General features: G+C 41.0%; 1 protein-coding gene across 1 annotated transcript in view; it reads right to left on the reverse strand.

The window, feature by feature from the left end:
- Window positions 1–9,218: 9,218 nt before the first annotated feature.
- FAM120C (family with sequence similarity 120C) overlaps window positions 9,219–23,412 on the reverse strand; it is a 137,967-nt gene continuing 123,773 nt past the window's right edge. The window contains exons 12-16 of the mRNA XM_047764383.1: window positions 22,794–23,003; window positions 21,172–21,373; window positions 18,499–18,637; window positions 18,049–18,106; window positions 9,219–14,143 (exon numbers count right to left, since the gene is read on the reverse strand). Coding sequence (XP_047620339.1) covers window positions 13,889–14,143; window positions 18,049–18,106; window positions 18,499–18,637; window positions 21,172–21,373; window positions 22,794–23,003 — 864 coding nt within the window. The 3' untranslated portion in view covers window positions 9,219–13,888. The remainder of the gene's footprint in view (window positions 14,144–18,048; window positions 18,107–18,498; window positions 18,638–21,171; window positions 21,374–22,793; window positions 23,004–23,412) is intronic.

Here is a 23,412-nt window from a genome sequence, read left to right on the forward strand (position 1 = left end):
TAGGGGTAACTTGGGAATCCTGCTCACTTGGAATGTTGGGTCAGAATTTTTCCTTCTCTGCTGAATTTAAAGCAAGAGACTCAAAGCCTCCATTTTCACTGGCAGCAATCTCATGGCCACCTTTGCTAAAGCGCTGGTTCTCAGCCTTTAGTTTGCATCAGAATCACCTAGTCTGTTAAAACACAGATTGCTGGTCTCTACTCCCAGAGTTTCAGATTCTAGAGGTCTGAGGTAGGGACCAAGAATCTCCTTTTCCAATAAGTTCCAATAAGATAGTGATGCTGCTGGTCCAGGGACCACATTTAGAAAAACTCTTGGATAAAGCAGGGACTGAATAGCAGAAAGACTTAAAGAAACCGGGTGGCTCTAGCTCACCCAACTGCTGGAGCTGTTTTTTGTTACTTGTAACACAAAGCACCCTAACCAATATACTCAGCAATCTTGCCACTAAAAATTTACCCTATGTATATACTTGCAGAAGTTTACCAAAATATATGTCCATGGATGATCAGTGCAGCATTGTTTGTAATAGCTAAAACTGGAAGCAATCAAAGCACTTGTCATTGGGGAACTGATGCATCTGATGGAATCATCCATCTAATGGAATACTCTGTAGTGTTAAAAATTATGAAATATACAACAGTAAATGCTGGAGAGGGTGTAGAGAAAAGGGAACCCTCCTTCACTGTTGGTGGGAATGTAAATTGGTACAACCACTATGGAGGACAGTATGGAGGTTCCTTAAAAACCTAAAAATAGAACTACCATATGATCCAGCAATCCCAATCCTGGGCATATATCCAGAGAAAACCACAATTTGAAAAACTGTATTACCCCAGCGTTCATTGTAGCACTATTTACAATAGCCACTATGTGGAAGCAACCTAAATGTCCATCAACAGAGGAATGGCTAAAGATGTTGAACATATATGCAATGGAACATTACTCAGCCACAAAAAAGTATGAAATAATGCCATTTGCAGCAACATGGATGGACCTAGAGAGTATTATACTAGGTGAAGTAAGTCAGACAAAGACAAATATAATACAATATCACTTATATGTGGGATCTGAAAAACGTGATACAAATGAACATATTTACAAAACAGAAACAGACTCAAAGACTTCGAAAACAAACTTATGGTTACCAAGGGAGAAAGGGGGGGGGAGAATAAATTAGGAGTTTGGGATTAACATATACACAATACTATATATAAAATTTATAATCAACAAGGAGCTACTAAGGTATTCCGTAATAACCTATATGGGAAAAGAATCTGCAAAAGAACTGATATATGTATAAATGAATCACTTTGCTGTACAACTGAAAATAACAACATTGTAAATCAACTATACTTCAATAAATAAAAATTTTTCCATTTATGAAATACTGTGTATGTGCTCATAGAAAAATATTTCTGTGTTATCTCAAGTATAAAAAAATCATGATGACTAAAAGGGAGTACTGTATACCTTTTTTTTCTTTTACAACTGCACACAGGGCATATGGAAGTTCCTGGGCCAGGGGTTGAATCCAAGCTGCAGCTGCAACCTATGCCACAGCTGTGGCAATGCCAGATCCAGTCAACCAGTGCACAACAGTGGGAATTCCAAGTAATGTGTATTTTTTTAAAAAAAATTAACAGATATGCAGATATATGCTTAATTATTTCCTGGAATGTTAATTCTGATTAAGAATGGCTATATTTGAGAAAGGGGGTTGGAATTGAAGTGGTGCTAGAGGTTTTTCAGTCTTCATTTTGTACATTTTTATTGTTTGAGTCGTCCAAGCTTAGGTAAATTTTCCTTTTTTTAAAAAAAATGTCATTTGAAGTTATCTAGGCAAGGGATAGGCTGATTTTAATTTCCTTATTTGTATTTCTATATTGAAGGAACAACTAATAAATGTTATGTTAATTAAAAAAAAGTTAAATCGTGAAAAGCAGAATGGAAAATTAAAGACTTCTCAGGTACTCTGATGTACAGCCAGGCTTGAGTGCCACCAACATGGTACAAGTTATAAACTGGTAAGGATTTACACCTATCTAGATTGAGGCTTAACTAGGGTGCTGCTGATTATAGTTTAATGTGCATATGAATTATCTAAGGATCTTGCTAAAATGCAGATTCTGATTGAATAGATCTGAGGTGGGACCCAATATTCTGCATTTCTAATAAGCTCCCAAGTGATGCTAATATTGCTGGACTACTTGTCACACTTTGAGAGCAAGAAAAAAGAGGAAAAGAGGAAAAAGAAGAAGGAAGAGGGGGCAGGACCATGAAGATGGAGAGGAAGGGGCAGATATGAGACACTGCGTAATGATTGGGCAAAGAGATTGAGAAGAATCTGAGGTTTCCGGCCTGGGTGATATGAGGGTGGTAGTAATAACGTTAACCAGAAATAGAGGAATCAAGTTGGAGGAGGAGGAGGAGGGCTAGGAAATGATGAAGGAATGTGAGCAAGACTTCACATTTAAACATTGAATTGTGACTTTTCTGGGAGTGTATTATGTGGACTTGTCCAGAAGACCATTTGAACTATGCTCAGTAGAGTTCATATAGAGGTAGACTTGGGAATCATCTGTATGAAAGTAAGAGCTGCCATGGGATAGGGGGGAACTGATCAGGGAGAAAGAATAGTGGGAAGATGGCTGAGAACAGAAACTCTAAGAAAGGCCAATCTTATAAGACAAGCTAAGAAGGAAATGAAGAAATAGTTGAAGAGGCAGTACAGAAGATTAAATATCTTAGAAGGGCCTTCCTACTATAGAAGTAGATCCTGCATAAAACATAATTTTTTTTGTCTTTTTGCCATTTCTTGGGCTGCTCCCGCAGCATATGGAGGTTCCCAGGCTAGGGGTCTAATCGGAGCTATAGTGGCCGGCCTACGCCAGAGCCACAGCAATGCCAGATCCGAGCCATGTCTGCGACCTTACACCACAGCTCACGGCAACACCTGGTCGTTAACCCACTGAGCAAGGGCAGGGATTGAACCCGCAACCTCATGGTTCCTAGTCGGATCCGTTAACCACTGAGCCTTGACGGGAACTCCGTAAAACATAATTTCTATTGTATTGCTAGATGTGTGAGTTAGAAACTGCTGTATAATAAACCATCCCAAAATTCAGTAGCTTGAAACCAAAGCATTTATTTTTGCCTATGGGTTGATGCTCTCTTGATCTGTACTAGACTTGGCTGATCTTGACTGGACTCACTCATATATCTTTGATCTGCTAATGGGTTGGTTGGGGGCTGACAGGTCTAGGCTGTTCTGGCTGTTTACAGCTAAACAAATGGGTCTCTCATCCTCCAGGGTAGGCCAGGTTCACTCCCATGGTAATTCTAGGGGTCCAAGAAAGTGAACAGAAGCACACAAGGCTTAGAACTGACATAATATCAATTCTACAAACATCTATTTACCAAAGACAAACATAAGACTAGTCTATTGTGTTTTTTTTTTAAGTACACCTTTATTTTTTTTCCTCCTCTGCCTTTTTTTTTTTTTTTTTTTTTTTTTTAGGGCTGCACCTGAAGCACATGGAGGTTCCCAGGGGTCAAATTGGAGCTATAGCTGCCAGCCTACGCAACAGCCACAGCCACACCAGATCAGAGCCACGTCTGCGACCTACACCACAGCTCATGGCAATGCCAGATCCTTAACCCACTGAGCAAGGCCAGGGATTGAACCCGAAACCTCATGGTTCCTAGTCGGACTCTTTTCCCCTGTGCCATGATGGGAACTCCCATGAGACTAGTCTAGATTTGAAGGATAGAGTAATAGATGCCATCTCTTAATGGGAAGAACTGTAAAAAGTGTAGATACAGAGAGATGTGAACAACTGTGGCCATTTTTGTTATCAATTTATCATGCTGGATTTAGCAGACTTTTAAAAGGAGTCTTTGGAGTTCCCATCGTGGCGCAGTGGAAACGAATCTGACTAGGAACCATGAGGTTGCGGGTTCGATCCCTGGCCTTGTTCAGTGGGTTAAGGATCTGGCGTTGCCGTGGGCTGTGGTGTAGGTCGCAGACATGGCTCGGATCCTGCGTTGCTGTGGCTCTGGGGTAGGCTGGCAGCTGTAGCTCCGATTTGACCCTTAGCCTGGAAACTTCCAAATGCTGCAGGTGTGGCCCTAAAAAATTAAAAATAAAAGAGCAAGCAAAAATAAAGCAACCAACGAACCAATCAAAACCATGACAACAGTATTAACAATACCCAGTGAGCTGCTAGGGAGAGCAGGGCACCTGAGGACACTTCGAAAAAATGGAACAGATGTAGTTCTTTGGAAAGTTGAGGTGCTGTTACTGGAAGAAACAAGGAAAGGCTGATGGTCAGATAGGAAAACAAATAGATATATCTGCCTTAGAATCCAAGTCACCAGAAGATTCTAGAAATACTTTACATTTGACATGGAACAATCTTAGTCTTTCTGGTCCTTGAACCTAGTATGCACATGAGGTGACTTTTAGGAATTTAAGCTTGGACTCAAAACCAGCATCTCAGCTGTCTCTTCTTAAAGCATTGAACTACATCCACTAGCTTGTGTTATTTTCACAACTACCTATAAGGGAGGTAAGGCAGGCATTATTGTTCCCATTTAATATGACTTTAACAAATAATTTTTGGAGTTCTCTTGTGGTGCAGTGGGTTAAGGATTTGGTGTTGTCACTGCAGCAGCTTGGGTTGCTGTTGTGGCACAGGTTTGATCCCTGGCCCAGGAACTTCCACATGCCATAGGTGTGGCCAAAAAATTTTTGTCACTATCTTATAAAAGTGAGCTTTTGTATGCCTTAGGTCACAGCAGGACACACATGCACCAATATTCACAGCAACAATAGAAATAAGCCATATTTCCACTGGTCAGAGAATGGGTAGATAAACTGCAATATATTTCCACAATGGAATACTATACAGAAGTGGAAACAAATTAACTGTAACTATAGCAGCAGCATGTTTGGGTTTTAGAGAAATCAAGTTGGGTGAGAAAAGGAAGTTGCAGAAGACTACATAACAATAACATTTTTGTAAAATTAAAAAGCAAGTACAACCTAACAATATATTGTTCAGGAATAATTATATATGTGATATAACTCAAAAGAAACCAAAGGGAAGCTCTCTTGTGTGTAGCAGTTTAAGGATCCAGCATTGTCACTGCAGTAGCTTGGGTTGCTGCTGCGGAACAGGTTCCATCCCTGGCCTGGGAACATCCCTATGCTGTGGACACGACCAACCAAACAAAAAAATACAATAACAAAAATTTATTTCTAAATAAATTTTTAAAAAGAAACCAAGAGAATGAACACTAAAACTCAAGGTTACCTCTGAAGAAGGCAGAGAAGGCAGAGAGATGGGATAGTTCTTAGGTGGGGCAGTGGGCTCATGAGTATTTTTTTTTTAACTTTTTTTTAGGGCTGCACCCAGGGCACATGGAGGCTCCCAAGCTACGGCTTCTGGCCTACGCCACAGCCACGGCAATGTGGGACCTGAGCCGTGTCTGCAACCTACACCACAGCTCATGGCAATGCCAGATCCTTAACCCACTGAGCGAGGCCAGGGATTGAACCCGAATCCTCATGGATGCTAGTCGGATTCGTTTCTGCTGCGCCACAACGGGAACTCTATGAGTGTTCATTGTATTATCGAATTTTATTACATACGTTACACATATCCTTTTGTGCTTATCAAATAGTATATACTTTTTTTTAAAGAATCAAAAAAGGAAGGAAACAGCAGAGAAGTGTCAGGGTAGCCAGTGAGTTTTAGGAAGTGGGTTGTGTTTCAGTGTCAATTACCATGGAAATCCTCAGCACAATGTCTGTATGAAAACCCTGGACTTGGTCAAGGGGAGCACACTAGTCACCTTTAGAAGCAGCCGCATTCAAATGGGAAGGGCTGATGCCAGATTATAGGCTAGGAAGGAACGTGTTATTAGGAAATTAGGATTGGAAGAAGCACAGACAAATTTTTCATCTACTACCATCTCCCTTCCCCTGCCAAACCCATAACAACATCTAATACTTGTTGAGGCTGCATTTTATGCCAGGCACCTTACATACACTATGTCATTTAATCCTCACAGCCACCTCCAGAGGGTGGGCTAGGGGAGCTAAACTCAATGCTTGTGTTACCACCAGACTACATCCACTTCAGCCCACATGCAGAGAATTCCAATGACACTAGAATGGGAACGAATGCTTCACTATTCCACTCCAAATTTTCTGTATAGTGACTCAAGTGGTTATATAATGGTAACTGGCCAAAAGGTAATGAATCAAATCTACCCAGAAATGGGTCATTTCTCCCTGTCATGCTATTATTGTGACTCACCAAACTTACCTCTCCCTTGTACCTGGCACATGGTAGAACTGTACTTTTCTACCTCTATGAAATTAGGTGCAACCATGTGGGCTATCTTTTGGGGCAATGAAGAGAGGAGTAATGTGTGACACTTTAAGCTTTGAGAGTCAGCATGTATTTTGGTCATGTTCTTTCCCCACCACGTGATGGGTCTTCTGTTGGTCTGCATTCTCAAGTGACTTTGGATGAACAGAGCTCCCCTGCCAATCCATGTTGGACATAATAAGGAAGAAGTATACCTTTATTATGTGAGATTTTGGGCTTGTTATTGGAGGAAAACCTAGCCTATCCTGACTGATATACTCCCCTTTTCTAGAGTTAGAGATTATGAATGTATAAGGACTGAATAATAAAGTGAAAAAAAATATTTTTTATAATTTTAGGGCCACATCCGTGGCATATGGAAGTTCCCAGGATAGGGGTCAAATTGGAGCTGCAGCTGCCAGCCTATGCCACAGCCACAGCAATGCCAAATCCAAGCCGTGACTGCAACCTATTCCGCAGCTCACGGCAATGCTGGATCCTTAACCCACTGAGCGAGGCCAGGGATTTAACCTGCATCCTCATGGATCCCAGTCAGGTTTGTTACCCCTGAGCCACAATGGGAACTCCCCCAGGTGAAAATATTTTAAATGTATAAAATGCCTAGAACTCTGTCTGGCACATAGTGAGCCCCCAGTAAATGACCTTCTGTATCTGCTCTTAATAAATGACCACAGAATTTTCATATTTCTCACACACAAATAAAGATTAGTTGTAGAAGTTATAAATAGAAGACAATGTCCCAGGTTCACATGATTCCTAATGCTTGAGATTTTAGAAGAGATAGTTTTATTCTTGGTCATTTTCTCTCTCATGAAAGAATATAATTTGCCCTGCCTAGGTCCTATACCCATCCCTGCACTGGGGGAGGTGAAGCCATGTGACTGATGGTCAACCTTACTTTTATCCCAAGTCAGAGGAGCAGTTCCCCAAAGGAAAAAAACCTGGGTTTAACTGCTGCCAAAAAGAGGAAGGAACGCTGAGCAGGCAGAAATAAGAGTTATCTACTCAGTCAAAACAAACTTATGATTTAGAACCAGAATGGTTCTAAATCATAAGTTTTTACACTTATTAGCTGTGCGTGAACTTCAGTACCACTGAACCAGTTTGCTCATGTGTGAAGTGAGGACAGTACTTTGCAAAGTTGTCTGAGGCTTAGAAAGAAATGTATAAGAGCCTAGTACTACTACGTTTGGTACCTCAATAAACAATAACTTTTAAAAGCCAAATGCTAAAGATTTCCCATCATTAAATTCTGAGTCCCAACATCCAAGGATCAAAGGCTAGGAAAGGACATCTATAGCCATAATAAACCAAATATACAACAAAGTATTTTACAAATAATAGTTTTCATTTAAGTGTTTACAAGTTTCAGTAACCTCTAATGCTTGCCTTTAGGCTCAGCTGTTTCCTTTTGTAATCTGTGCACACAAGGCACAGAGCAGTGAGGGCCAAGCCCAGCCAGCATCATTCAGCAGAGGCAGTAAGGTAAGAAGAATGCCCTAAAGTCCTAGCTTCAGACTTCGCTTTGAGCATCAGTCTCTTGCTCAAAGATGACTCATTTTTGCTCAGAGATGAGTTCATTTTTTTTTCAGAGCCCCATTTAAAAGCACATTTAAATGAATACCATTCTGTGATGAACCTTCATATTCAATTTTCTTGTGTTTTTGCCACCAACATGTTCTCTGACTTAGAAATCTGCAATCTGCTTTGCACCAGGGAACATTTTTAAAGGTATTTTAGCATCCTTGATTTAGGCATCAAACATTTCTAAGTGCATGCTGGGTAGTAGATGCCAAGAAGACAGAGATGGTCAAGTTTAAATCTACTGGCAGAGATGCAGCCAAGGGCTATAGGGACTGGCTGTGATGAGTCTGTACAGGGATCCCTAGTAAGAGATCAAGAAAAGAATCACAAAGATATGAGCTAATCTTGGGAGGGGGGGTGAGACTGTAATAGAGACAAGGGGACAGAGGCATTCTAGGCAATGGTATAAGCAAACAAGAAGAAATGGATATTAACAGCCAAAATGTGGACAGGGTGCACTTTAGTGTTGCTGGAGTGAGTTGACGTGGTAATGAAATGAAGCTAGAGAAGTGGTCAGGGGCCAGATCATGAAGGCACCATGGAAGTGGGCATGCAGCATGTTAGAAGGACAGATTCCTCTGGAAGCTGATAAGCATGGTGGATTAAAGCAGTGGTTCTTAATGTCTCTTAGGTCACAACTTCTTTAAATAACTGAAAAAGGTATGGGCCCTTTCACTGGGAAAAGATACATACACTTAGACACAATATTTCCTCACAATTGCCTGGTTAGGTGTGAGACAGGAGAGCAAGTGCAACAATTCAGGTGAGACATAAGGAGGCCGGAACTAAGTCGCAGCAAGTGGAGACAGAAAAGAGACAGATATGAGAAACAGAGACGACTGAGTGTTACCAAACATCTTGTCAAGAGTTGGATTTGAGAAATGAAGGTAAGGCACACATCGAGGATAACTCCTAGGTTGGTTTGTGGTGTAGACAACTGAGTAAAAGGTAGTGTCATTCAGGGAGAGGAGCAGGTTTCCGAAGAGGATGGATTCAGTGTGGGAAATGTCAAGTCAAAAGTACCATGAGAACATCCAAATAAAGAAGTTCAACAGGAAGCTAAATATGTCCTTCCTTTTGATGATTCTTGTACTGGCTCTCTTGCCTTGATAGTCAACTACAAATAGGCTCCTAAATCTCTGTGCAAAACTTCTAAGTTGAGAAAAGTATATACCCCATTTGCAGAAAGGAGTCCAGAAATGGGAGAAGAAATTAAACTTCACACACCCAAAATTATTTCACATTTTTTTACTAAAAGAATAGACTTTTATTAAGCACTGTAAGTTTCTTTCCATCAGCATTAACAGAACAACAGACCAATTTCCATCACAGAACAACTCCTGAGACATTTTCATTCCTTTCTGAAACACTTTCCTTAACTCCTGCAGTTTCCCCTAGGAAGCATCCATTCAAACTTACATTATAAACTATGGAGCTTTTGTGGTGAGGTGGGCCAAAAAGGCAGGGAATTTGGAAGAGAAATACACATTATCCATCCACTAAACACACTGTCAAGAGCACAGGAGAAGAGATATTAACACAGAAAAAAACAATGAAAGAATTTCTTACTTTTGTCAATAACATCATTTATCAGGGAGCACTAAAAATCAATGACTCCTTGTAGTCAAAGGTTTTTTTTTTTTTTTAACCTAGTATGTTATTCTAAAAATAGAATAGAATAGAATAAAATAAAAGGTGAAGGGGAAGTGTCTTCTGGGAAGTAACTAAAATGAAGTCATCAGATTTGGCAGGGTTATGAGAGATTAATAAAATCTGAAATATTTGTTTCATTTACATGAAAATTCACTAGTCATTAGTTACTACCAACACGGACAAAAAGAGCATCTATAAAAGTACAAGGGCAATGTCAAAAGCTGCAGTGGGCACCCTAGCACAGGGGGTATTTTGTTTCGCTTTTACCTTGGAAAAGATGGTTTTGTAAAAACATGAAGTTATCTTCTTAGAACATCAAAATAACCTATGACAATACTGAAGATAATTAGCAGTAATAGGGGAATAGGTGCACTGAGCTCTACCTGCACCAGCAGACTACTGCAATAAGCCAATGGAAAAGAAAATGGAAAGTCGAATAAAAGAAGATGCCAAAGTCACAAGAGGGAGAAAAATATAGGGTGACACACAATGGAACAGTGAAAACTTACCCCCCAAAACCCCAAGCATATTTAGAAAATATGCACCAGGAAGTGAACAAGTATAATGATTAAACCTTAGTAGAATTATACTAACTACTTTAAACTGTGGTCTACTTGTATTGTCATTTCAAAGGGGGGTGGGGGAGTCTTAGAGGCTGAAAGGGTAGCACTGACATGCCCACAGGAGCCTTCTAAGGTTCCAGTGGACTGGATCACTATAACCAAACAGTTACTTCCACATTCTTTCTACCCCACATAAGCATTCCTCCCCCCACCCCCCTCCTTAAACACCCTCCCTAATGCTTTATCTGGCTGTTTTTCTCAGTGACTAGAAACAAGTTAATGTGACTTGGCCAATGATGCCAGAAAATCAAGATGGAGACAAAAATCAAATGTCACTAGCCAAAGCAAGTGTCATTTCTTGAGCTTTAAAGTCTACCCAAAGTCCTACTGGCTCAGAGTGAAAATGATACAAGTGAACAGAAGTTTGTCAGGCCTGGTCCAGACTAGACTGGCCACTGAATAATCAGGGTGGGAGTTATACACTGACCCCCAAGACACACCAGCGGTAATCAAGAACTGCAAGCCCTTGGAGATCAGAGGCTATATACATCCAGGGTGCTTTTGCCTATGGCCCTACAGGGTGAAAGGGTCATTTCTGTGGGTTCCTATATGACATATGACTTTGTTCAAGAGAGGCCACATCATAGTCAGAAATCGAACCTCAAGTGAAGGATGACATCTCTTCAAGTAGTACCCACAGCAAAGATCAGACTCACCTTCCCTAATTTGAAAGAAATCAGAAAAAGGTAATCTTGCAATTAGAAAAAGTTAATCTTCTAGTAATAAACCTCAGTCTTTTTTGGCTTCTGAATTGTATGTTTTGGCAGATAAATTAAAATACAGGAATATGACCCTTTATGGTTCTTTCTTGTAAACTTCCAAATCCAAAATGCTGAAACCAAATAAAAATCAAAGTTGGAAGTGAGCCACTTGTTTCATCCTGGGCCAGGCTAGGAGAAAGTGGAGGTGTGTGAAAGGGAGAAAAGCAAGCCTTTTGGCAAACTAGAATCATCCCTGTCAAAGCAGCAGTTTTACTTCTCACAGTGAATGCCTACAAAATAATAAATCTTCTTAACGCTGTGAGAGTTAACAATACTGTTATTTGATTGTGTCAAATAGATTCAAGATTTACAGAAACATCAACTGAAGAAAATATCTTTCCATATAATTCCAAGCACTTCCTATTAGAAAATGTAGATAGATAGATAGATAGATAGATAGATAGATAGATAGATAGATGGATATTTAATTTAATGCAGCGCAGTGATTCTGGTTACTTTTAGAGCTCCAAAGGATTCTTCCCTCTGTGGCTCCAGAAAGAAATTTCCAAGCCATCAAAGTTTTCTATTAAATCCCTCTGTTGCTGGAACACAAGTCCTAACCTTCAAGATGTTGTGCAAGGTTGGGCAGGTTAAAAGAAGGGGGAACACACTAGGGGAGCCAATTCTATAGAACAGGTTCTTGCATACTTAGTTCTTGGTTCTATCTGGCTGGGTGTGCACTCTTGTCATTCTGTTTTGGTTTATGTAAGAAGAGTCTGGGCAGGGGAGAGGCATTTGAGAGCTCCCTTCCCCCGCAAATTGTGGGTTCTCTTAAATTGGGCCAGACTGGGATAAAACAGTCTGAGACTGTCTTCAGTCTCTCATGATGATACTCATTGTAAGTGGGCAGTGAGAAAACAGCCTTCTGGTTGTCTAGGGAAAAAAATCACCAAGGACCTGATCTGGGATAAGGTGCATGGGGTTTTTCAAAAAGAGAGAGAACCCTGCTGGAAGTCTAGTCAGTTGTATTCCTGTAGAAATGGTACTTCTTGGGCAATAATATCACAAAGCCCAAAAGGAGGTGGTGTCCGAGGCTGGAAGCCTTAAATCCTGAATGAAGACACAATGCTAATCTGTTGCAAGCCATGTTCCCATCCCTCATATTTAAGCTGCTGAGGAGGGAAACTGGAAATGCAAGGTTGTCTCAAGAGTATCTCCAGCAAGGAGGAATAGCCTCTTTGCTCTGGGCAGATTCTGGCCTCACTTGGGGGCTGGGAACCTTTTATGGAATACCCCTAAAGGCCTGGGGCCAGAGCCCTCTGAAGTCTTCCTTGCAAAGCAAATGAAAAGATCCAGTAGTCAAAATGTCAATGAATAAATGAAACAATCTAGGCATGTAAAATCAAATTGTCGATTTCCTCACACTTCCCTACCCCATCTTTCAAATGTTAGTCCTCTCTCTTTTAGGGATTCACGGCAATTCTAGCCTGAGGCCAGTTTGATCCTGGAGCTTCAGATGAGATTTCCTCCAAACTGGCTGCAAGCCCTGGTAATTACCTCCCATTTCCCTTTTCTCTCCCAATCAGGCTGCTCCTTCACAGGAAAATGCCCAACTCTTCCCAATCCTATTCCAACCTCCTGTTTTTACCATATAGGATGTGAGGACTCTGTTCAAGATTAAGCTTGTGACAACCCAACTGCTTGTTGTTCTGAACAGGCAATCTCTGGAAAGTACTTTTTGTCTGCTTTAGAGAAGCCCATCTTCTCATAATTGTGATGGGCTATGACTTAGTAAGGATTTTAAAATGTGGTCTTTTGTAACCCACCACTCCATAGCAGTGGAAGCATTTCTGGGAAGTTCAGTAAATCTTCTGGGACATCATCATGTATGTATGTGTGTGCATGTATATAAATATATGTATTTATATATACATACACACATACATATATATTTATATATATAAAATATGTATACATAAATAGATCTGTCTCTTTATATAAAGGGTATGTGTATGCATACAGATACACACACTCATATATAAATCCACCCAAACATCCATACACAAACATACATACACACATGCACACACAGTCTTTTGAGTTCCCTTTCGTACTCAATTTCATTACATTGATTCCACCCTTTCAGGGTGTGGGCAGCAGGGTGTGGATAAACTGCACCACATCTTCTCTTTTACAAACAATGCATTAGTTCAGAGGCAGGAAAAATCTGCCCAGTACTTTTCTGACTCACTTGAATCCCCCAGTACAAAGGCCATTGGTAGTTTTTTTTTTAAGTGTATAAAATTAAAAAAAGTTAAAAAATTAAATAACCAATACTACCTCACTTCCCTGAAAACATCTACCTATCTGATTGTCAGGCCAGAGCTAGAGGTGGTAGTACAAACTCCTGGCATAGGTGAGTGGGGAGAAAGAGTTACAAGGGCGTAGACACTGATTATATATGAAGGCCCTACTATTTCATAAAGAAAAAAGCAAGTTAGGAAGCCATAGACAGCTGTCTTGCCCCCCGCCACCATGGGTTTTGTAAATGAGCATCACGATAAAGACTTAAAAACCAAAGCTGGAGCTTTTCTATAAGGCCTTACGTGATGACACCTGATAGTCATTTCCTCAGTAGGTTCCCAGGGGAGGTAAAGAGACTATTGGCACTATATACTCAATTTGAGAATAAGAACTAGTCTTTTTGCCATTCATCTTTGATCAGAGCTTCCCTAGAAGCAGACCACTGAGTCTGGAAGCTCAGAAAAAGAGAGAGAAGGGGAAAAGATGGATACAATAGAACATCCCATCCAATTTCTGGATAAAACTAGGGTAAGCATTTTATGTCCTCCTCTAACTTGGGCCTAAAATCAGAAAAGTATAGGTTTTCCCCTCTTTCTGATCTGGTGAAGTCATCTTCTGCTCGTTATTCCTCTTTCTGTTGTGCCACCACAGTTCCCAGCTTTTGCTCTTGTAAGCGGCTCTTCTCGCCATTCTTCACGGGGAAGTAGCGGTTACCATTATTACACACACTGCTGTCTCTGGATAAGGCACACTGTGATGGAGCTGGAAGATGATCATTCTTCTCTTCCTTGATCAATGTGCCATTGTTTCCATTTACCTGTAAGCGGGACCGACCTTGATGAGGCTCCAGGGATTTAGAAACTCCATCTGAAGTGCTCTGTCAAAAACAGAGATATTCAGTAGAAAGGGTAATCCCAAACTGACTGATCCTCCAAGCATGTTTATCAGCTAGCCTACAGAAGCTGCTTCAGTTCTTCAAGAACAACAGAAGCCTAAAGTTTGTTACCTTCTAGTATACTCTGACACTGTCTGGAGAACTTAGGGTGACAACAAATGGATCTGACTCAAATACAGTGGCAATGATAACACAATAATGACACAGCTACCATTTTTAAAAGCTTTACAATATATACTTTTCAAATGCCAAAAGAAACCCTAAATGGTAGATATTATAATGCCCCATTTACAGATGAGGAAGATGAGTCTCAGAAAGATTAAAGTAGCTTGCTCAAGGAGACACAGAGAGAAAATGGTAGGGCAAGGATTCTATTCCAGGTTGGTCAGCCTCTAAAGTTTACTCTGTACTTCCACGCAACGCTGTCCAATGCTGCTAATTGGACGTGTAATGAAAAGAAAACAAATCATAAGATCTATGTGCAATATTCCATAGGGTCTTTCATAGCTAAAAACAATCACCTGTTTTTTCTTTTAGTTTCAGAAATGTAACTGCTCTTGAAATGCTAATACCATGAACTGCATTACCTTGCAGTACAGTACTGGCTCTCAGTGAATATTATTAGGGATAGTAACAGCTTCTTCTTCTTCTTCTTTTTTTTTTGTCTTTTTGCCATTTCTTGGGCCGCTCCCGCGGCATATGGAGGTTCCCAGGCTAGGGGTTGAATCAGAGCTGTAACTGCCAGCCTATGCCAGAGCCACAGCAACGCGGGATCCGAGCCGCGTCTGCGACCTATACCACAGCTCATGGCAACGCCGGATCGTTAACCCACTGAGCAAAGGCAGGGATCGAACCCGCAACCTCATGGTTCCTAGTCGGATTCGTTAACCACTGCACCACGACGGGAACTCCAGTAACAGCTTCTGATTACTAAATGGTTGGGAATTTTAGGTACTCTGATGTTGGTTTTACAGATAAAGACAAATGAGGCTCAAAAAAGTAAAATGACTTGTCCAAGGTCATTGGTACGCCTAGACTTGCATCCAAGTCTGTTTGACTCCAATATAAAATGGAAATCTAATCCCTGTTGAATGTGTGGTCTATTATAAATAATAACTACCAATTTCTATTGAACACTTCCCATGTCCCAAGTTCAGTGTTAAACACTTTACATATATCATCTAATTTAATACTCATAACAACTCTGTGAGGTAGATACCAATCCTTCAATTTTAAACACAAGGAAACTAGGGCATAGAGAGGTTATGTAACTTGTCCAAGGTCACAGAACCGGTAAGTGGCAGAGCCAGATTCAAAGCTAGATAATTGGCTCCAAAGCCTATAAAACATGGAGGCTACTTTGAAGTGTTTCTCAAGAACCTGGAAATAAGATGAAACTAGTAGTGGATGGAATTCGCCCTGGGAGGGAGTCAACAAAGAAATCAAAATGTAAAAAATAAGTGACTAAAGAATTTGAAAACACACAAAACTCCACTGACCTAGGAATAATCTCAAGAAGACTATAATGTAAGATTTAATAAGCTGGAATGATTAATTATTTCAGACTTAGAAGAAAGGGCATCTGAACAGAAAAAAAGAGAGTCAGCCAGGTAATCAGCAACAGCTCTGTCTAGGAAAATGCCTTACTTAAAAACAATGCGATCCTGCTGTGTAGCACTGAGAACTATGTCTAGTCACTTATGATGGAGCATGATAATGTGAGAAAAAAGAATGTATACATGTATGTCTAACTGGGTCCCCATGCTATACAGTAGGGAAAAAAAAGGTAATTAAAAAAAAAACAAAAAACCAAAGCCAATGTTAGGATGTTCTTTTTTTTCTTCTTTTTAAGGCCGCATCTGTGGCATATGGAAGTTCCCAATAGGAGCTGCAGCCACCAGCCTACACCACAGCTGCAGCAACACGGGATCCAAGCTGCATCTGTGACTTATGCCATGGCTTGTGGCAATGCCAGATCCTAATCCACTGAGCAAGGCCAGGGATCGAACCCACATTCTCATGGATACTAGTTGGGTTCTTAACCTGCTGAGCCACAATAAGAACTCCCAATATAAGGATTTTCTTGGCCAGGCTACCTCTAGAGTAGATAGCCATATCCCCAGCAGTCTTTGCTAAGAGAAACTTAAAATCATCTACCATCCCTTGTTTTCCCTTGGTTTCCCCATCTGTAGAGAGAATCATAGTATCTATTCCACAGGTTCCTATAAGGATTCAATGACGTACTCCATGTAAAGCACTTAGAAAATGCTGCTCCTGCCACGCTGTAAGGACTCAGTAAATGCTAGCTAATGTTATTGTTCTGATTCCATGACTACTGGCAAACTTCTAATATCATGGCCTCCCCTGCATCTTGCTTTTAGAGAAAAAAAGCTCTAGTGGACATAGTTGAGCGCATGCATACTAGACTCAGTCAGTCCTGGGTCTGAATCTTGTCTCTAAAAATTAGAATTGTTATACTCTATTGGAATTAGCACAGCACAGGGCTTTAGAATCAGCTCAGACTGGAATGTCAACTCTAATACTGCCTTGATGGATAATTTTGGACAAGATGCTTCATCCCTCTGAGCCTCAGTTTTCTCCTATTTAAAATGGGAATAGTAAATACCTCACATGTAGTTATAAGAGTGTCTGGAAAAAAGCATACGATATATTGCGATAATTACTTCTTCTCACTGTAAATCAGTACTGTATCTTTTACTCCCTCCCTTCTCATCCCCTCCCCGACTCCTTTAGCCATATCTATAATAGCCATAGCTATTTCTGTGATCTTGGTTAATCTGAGTCAACTACTGAAAGACAGGTCTACTCTTATTGTACCAAAAATATCAAGTTTTTCAGATTGTATGCCTAATGATCAGATTCTAAATTATAGACAATTCACCAAGGCTGTCCTATCTGATAGGAGATTATCTAAGTGACTAGTTTTCCTGCCAGGTGCAATCCCTTTTACCTTACTAAGCAGCTTTCGGAAAAAGCTGAAAAGTTTTGGAAAAATCCATAGTCACTGCATTCTGGTTTTGGAGTACATTTCAAAATTCTTTGTGTGGGGAACTTACCATTCCAGTTCCATTTGGGGCTCAAAATAACATGAAAGCAAATTTGGATTCTTTGAGAAAACATTAGACAATGGGAGTTAACATGGATGCAATGAGGGCTGGCTGTGGATAGGAGAGCTAAGCTGGGATTGAGAACTGATGACGAAATTGCCTTGCATGATGATCTAGTCAGTGACCTTTGTTGAAGGTTAGAAACTGCATGTGAAATGTCTAATAGAGGGCCTGAGAGAAAGCAGACACTCAAGAAATGGTAGCTGCATAGAGAAACCCAGCAGTCTGAGTCCATTACAAGATTTTAGATCACTACAAGAGTAGGTCTTCCTCTTGGGGAGGGGGGGTTGTCTACTGAAGACCAGTTTAAGACCATTCTAAACAATTAAGAATAAACAGAATGGCAATGCCTTCCCCCCCTATTATTAGTAAATGAAAAAGCCCAATTTTCTAAGCATCTCTGGTAACTCTTCAGAAGCTCAGACATGCTATTGGTAATCCCACTGTTAACTTCACTTTAGCCCCTTTATGGTAGCATGTAGCACATGCTATGTATGCTAAGTGTAGGTCTTTAGGACACAGTACCTGGTTTCAATCTTGTGGCCTCACTTAGGGAAAAGGATGATATTTTGCAGCCCCATGGGAACAACCTAGACAGGTTTATCCCTCACTAGACTGTTACAGAGCAGGCAGATGAAATCAAATGCCAGGAGAAGCTATGAAAGCTTCCAGGTTTCCATGCCTAATCTGTTCTCTTGCAAAACAAAAAAAGACGAGAGGTATCAAACAGAAGCTAGATTATCTCAAAAAGGTACTTACTTGTTTATTTCCTTTTTTATGTCCTTTGGATCCTCTACCAGTCTGTTCCTTTCCATGCCTTTAGAAAGTGGGAGGAAAAGTGATCATGAGGAACATATAAAGCCCATATTTCCATTTTCACTTAGTTACTACTCACCTCCTCTAGGAAGTTTGACTTGATTAAGTTAGATGCCCCTCCCCACCCCCCGCCGTGTTACCACTGTAAACCTCTATCTCTGTCAATTCTATGTTATACCAAATTGTTCTATGTCCCAAGTCCTCCTCTAAGGCAAAACTTTTTCAACAAGGCGGGGCATTTATTATATGTTTGCTGAATTCAAGTAAAAACTGGCTTTAAAAGTAGAAAGTTAGTTAATGCCTCTTACCTTAGTAGAAGAATTCAATAGCTGGGCATTTTCCCAAGAGAACCTTGATTGACACTAGCTTATACCAACCTATTCAAATACATACCCTTTCCCTGGCCCACCGACAGAAACCACTTGCATGCCAAAGGAGCCCCGGCCCCTGGAGGATCTGCTGCCAGCCCATTGGCCTACAACCATCCCGGCAATCTCCAGTTTTCCTCCTTGGGGTGGGATTGGATGGAGACCTGGAAAGAGAGGAAGAAAGGCAGTGGTGAAAGGTAAGTGCAAGGTAGGATAAGAAGTGGAACAAAAGATCTACAACCCACCCATTCTGCTTATCTCCATTTCTGTGTGATAAAAAGACTCTGAGGAGTTCTCTCATAGCACAGTGGGCTAAGGATCTGGCGTCGTCACTGCAGTGGCCTGGGTCACTGCTGCAGCATGGGTTTAATCCCTGGCATGGTAACTTCCATATGCTGCACATGTGCCCCCCTCCAAAAAAAAAGACTCTGTGAAAACAACAAAGGGTTATGGTGAAGGCAAATTTCACGAGAGGGGGTTGAAGATCTGTACACAACCACTTTAACAAGTGGAGTGTGCCTGATTCATTTTTCAACTACAGAGCCTGGCACACAGTAGGCATTCAATATTTGTAGAGAGAGAATGAGGTCTTAAAATCTAGCTATTGGAAACTTATAGGCCAAAAACCACTTTTGATTCAAAAACATGTTACCACACATTGGAGGATTAGCCAAACAACCAAACAAAACTGAAAATAATGAAACTAAACTAACAGTAATTTATAATTTAAAACGAAGCATAGTTGAAAACCAGAACCAATTTAAGACAAGATAGCATATCTCCTTAAAACAGGAAATTCCAACTCTGTGTGTGTGAGTTCACAGTAGAGCCCTATAATTTGGCACAAAAAGAAGCCTTCATAGAATGCAGAATTCTAATAAACCTTTAATTTTAGTTTATGGGAAAAAAACAAATATTACTAACCCTTCACTCACTTTGCAGGCCGTTAGGAGAGTCCTTCATTTATAGGAGACTAAGGAACTAGGGTGCTAGATAATCCTAAGAGGGCAAGAAAGACTTGCATTTGGGGATCATATTGTGGCCCTTCAGGAGTCAGGAGGCTTCTCATGAACCACCAGTTAAATGGAGACAAAGCATCATTGGGAGCTGGGGCAATGGTGAGAACCTCCTGAGAACAGGGACTTAATTAAGGTTATCTTCTGAGACACAATAAAATCAAAATGCAAAGAATGAGAGCAGTCATCTGTAAAGACACCTTCAAAGGATGGAATGAATGGATGCCTCCCTGGTTTGTAAGACTTGATCATTACCTGACTGAACAGATCAGACATTCACAGTGCTTATCTAAGCATAGTCTTGAGCTAAGCATCCATGCTGAATTTTGTGACCCTAAATTTAAGAAAAACCTTAATTTCCAGCTTTATTATTATTATTATTTTGTCTTTTTTGTCTTTTTAGGGCCGCAGTTGCGGCATACGGAGGTTCCCAAGCTAGGGGTCTAATCAGAGCTACAGCTGATGGCCTATGCCACAGCCACAGCAACATGGGACCTACACGACAGCTCACAGCAACACTGGATCCTTAACCCACTGAGGAAGGCCAGGGACCAAACCCGCAACCCTATGGTTACTAATTGGGTTTGTTAACCACTGAGCCACGATGGGAACTCCTCCAGCTTTATTAATTTTAAAGTAACAACTGATACACAAACACTTCAACTGCAGTAGTGCCACTCTCACCTGATCACAAAATCTTGATAATTCATGCTAAAATGTCATTAAAATATACTGTTTCTGGAGTTCCCGTCGCGGCTCAGTGGAAAGGAATCTGACTAATATCCATGAGGACACAGGTTCGATCCCTAGCCTTGCTCAGTGAGTTAAGGATCCATCTGGCGTTGCCGTGAGCTGTGGTGTACGTTGCAGACATGGCTTGAATCTGGCATTGCTGTGGCTGTGGTGTAGGCCAGCAGCTACAGCTCTGATTCAACCCCTAGCCTGGGAACCTCCATATGCTGTGGGGGCAGCCCTAAAAAAATAAAAAATCCTGTTTCATTAGGGGACAGGTTGTTTAAATTATCAGGATCAGTATCTGACTTTCCAAAGTATGATTATTTGTTCATTGTTAAGCCACAACTCAGATATTACCACAATTTATACATACCATGAGTATATACAGATATACGTGTGTATGGATCCATGTGAGTGCACGTGTATATTTGTTTTCCTCACTAAACTGCAATCCCCTGGAGGGTATGGACTATGACTTATTTCTCTCCATGCTTCTGAAAATGTGTCAGGTCTATCCCAGAGTGGAAATGGGTACATTAAGCTACGGTTATCTGCTGATACTTGTCATTTACTTGCCTCCCATCGCTCCTTCTGCAAGCTCCTGTGTATACTTGCCTATGGGGAGTGAGTGAGCTAACCAACAACCATGAAGACCCAGTTCACATGAATTACAGTTCTCAAAAGTAATAAAGTGACTCCTGGTTTCAGTATTAGTTACTTCATGAGTGGTTGGTGAGAGTCAAATCCTTAGGGACCAATCACCTCTATGGAGAATGGTCTGGGGAAGTCAGTGGACTTTCTTACCCAGGCTACACCCCTCCATCTCAGTGAGCTCCTCTTTAAACCACAACATAGCACAGAGGTAAATGAGATAAGGTATATGTGAAACTGCTGGCTCTCTAACTGGCATTACTACTGGATGGGCTGAAATAGACTGAGGTACTGACCTGCAAACCCCCGGCTCCTTCCTTGAGGGGGAGGTGGCATTGAGCCCATGGCTCGGGAATAAAGTGAAACAGGGTAGAGAGAGGGCACCATAGGAGGCACAAAAGTAGGTGATGGAAGTAGAGCAGAAGGTGGTGGATGGTTCATGTTGACTCCTTCAAGGATGCTCTGTCGCATCTTTTCCACTTTGGTTGCCAGGTCAGCCTTCAAACGAGAAACAGAATAATAATAGTAGCTGCCATTTTTAGAAGTTCTCCTATTGAAACATACTGGCACAGGGTTGGGTAGTCTAGGTACAAGACTATAGGTCTGTTCCCATTAAAGGAATCGAGCCCTGGAGTTTAATGGCTCAATGTGACATACTCAGGAAAGCCTATCTGGCACCAAAGCCCCCACTCTTTGTATGACACCAAACTACCATCATACTCGTTCTGACCAAGGACTCATGAGGCACCTTGACTAGGTCAAAGAAGACAAATATAACAGTAAATATTTACTAATGGTCTATTACATGGCCAGCAATAGGCTAGGTTATTTTTTTGAGGGGGAGGTAACAGAATTAGGTAAAAGAGAGTAATAAAACTCGACACATACAAACCCTTTTAACCTTCTCCCTCATACCCAGGATCAGAGACCATGATTTCTATCAGGATAAGTCCATGCCTCTAGTCCAGAGGTCAGTAAATTTGTTCTGAAAGGGGCCAGATAGGCTTTGTAGGCCATATTCTCTCTGTCACAACTATTTGACTCTGCCATCACAGTGTGAAACCAGTCATGGACAATACATAAATGAATGAACGTGGCTATGTTCCAATAAAGCTTTATTGGAATAAAAATTCCAATTTTTGGATTCTTGAATTTGTTAACCCCTGCTCTAGTCTCTAAGCTTATTCCCCTCAAATGGACAAAGAAGTAAGTAAGGTTTCCTTTTCCTTGACTTCCCTCATCTTTTCTAAAGCTTTATTAAAAAAAAAAAAAAAGCCCTCCTTTCTCTCTGCCATCTACTTTATAACCCTCTTCTATTTCCAAAAGAGTTCTTTTACAAAAAATATCATCACTTGCAAAAATGACTTACAGCTATTGTAAATAAGGGAAATGAAATTCTAAGAATTGGGGGAAAGGCACAGAGTATATCTGAGCATTCCATAGGGAAGAAATACTCAGAGTGAAAAAAAAGGAATATGAAAACTTTTTTTATTTTTAGGGCCGCACCCACGGTACATGGAAGTTCCCAGGCTAGGGTTCGAATTGGAGCTGCAGTTGTGGCCTATACCACAGCTCACAGCAATGCCGGATCCTTAACCCACTGAGTGAGGCCAGGTATAGAACCTGCAGCCTCATGAATACTGGTCAGGTTCATTACTGCTGAGCCACAATGGGAACTCCAAGGAATTATGAAAACCTGAAGGTCATTAAAAAAAGACACCTTCCCAACATGATTTTGTAACATGTACATATGAGACTCTGGGCCTTTGGGACTATCCTAGATAAAGTTAGGTTAAGGTCAGATATATTATCCCACTTCTGCCACCTCCTTTTTCAATGTCTCTGCTCCTTTGCCCCTCTCTGCCTATCCCCACAACAGATCAGAGATGGTCTTATCAGCTGCCCCGCATGCTGGTACCTGGCCATCACATAGCTCAACCAGGGATACTCGCTCTCGGCCTGCTTTAATTAGCTTGCTCTGGAACAGTTTGCCATCGAAGTAAATCCAGGGGCAGCAGTGTTCCCAAGGGACTGGCTGGCCACAGGCATCATTAGCAAACAGAGCTGTGTCGACGCCGCTCATGAAGAGGGCAGCAAGCTGGATCCCTCGAGCATCTAGTTTCTCAATCTGAAAGCACCACAGAGGAAAAATTACCATTAAGAAATCACTGTTAGAAAAGAAAATCGTGGACTTGGAGAATAGACTTGTGGTTGCCAAGGGGGAGGGGAGTGGAGTGGGGTGGTTGGGGAGCTTGGGGTTAATAGATACAAACTATTGCCTTTGGAATGGATTAGCAATGAGATCCTGTTGCGTAGCACTGGGAACTATGTCTAGTCACTTATGATGGAACATGATAATGTGCGAAAACAGAATGTGTACATGTATGTATAGCTGGGTCACCATGCTGCACAGTTGAAAAATAATTGTATTGGGGAAATAACTATTAAAAAATAGTAATAATAAAAAAGGAAATTACTGTTATTTGTTACACTTGCTCTTATTCCGGTTTTGCTGATTATTCTAGTTAAATTAGAAC

Source organism: Phacochoerus africanus, chromosome X, assembly GCF_016906955.1.
Source record: "Phacochoerus africanus isolate WHEZ1 chromosome X, ROS_Pafr_v1, whole genome shotgun sequence".
Classification (NCBI taxonomy): Eukaryota; Metazoa; Chordata; class Mammalia; order Artiodactyla; family Suidae; genus Phacochoerus; species Phacochoerus africanus.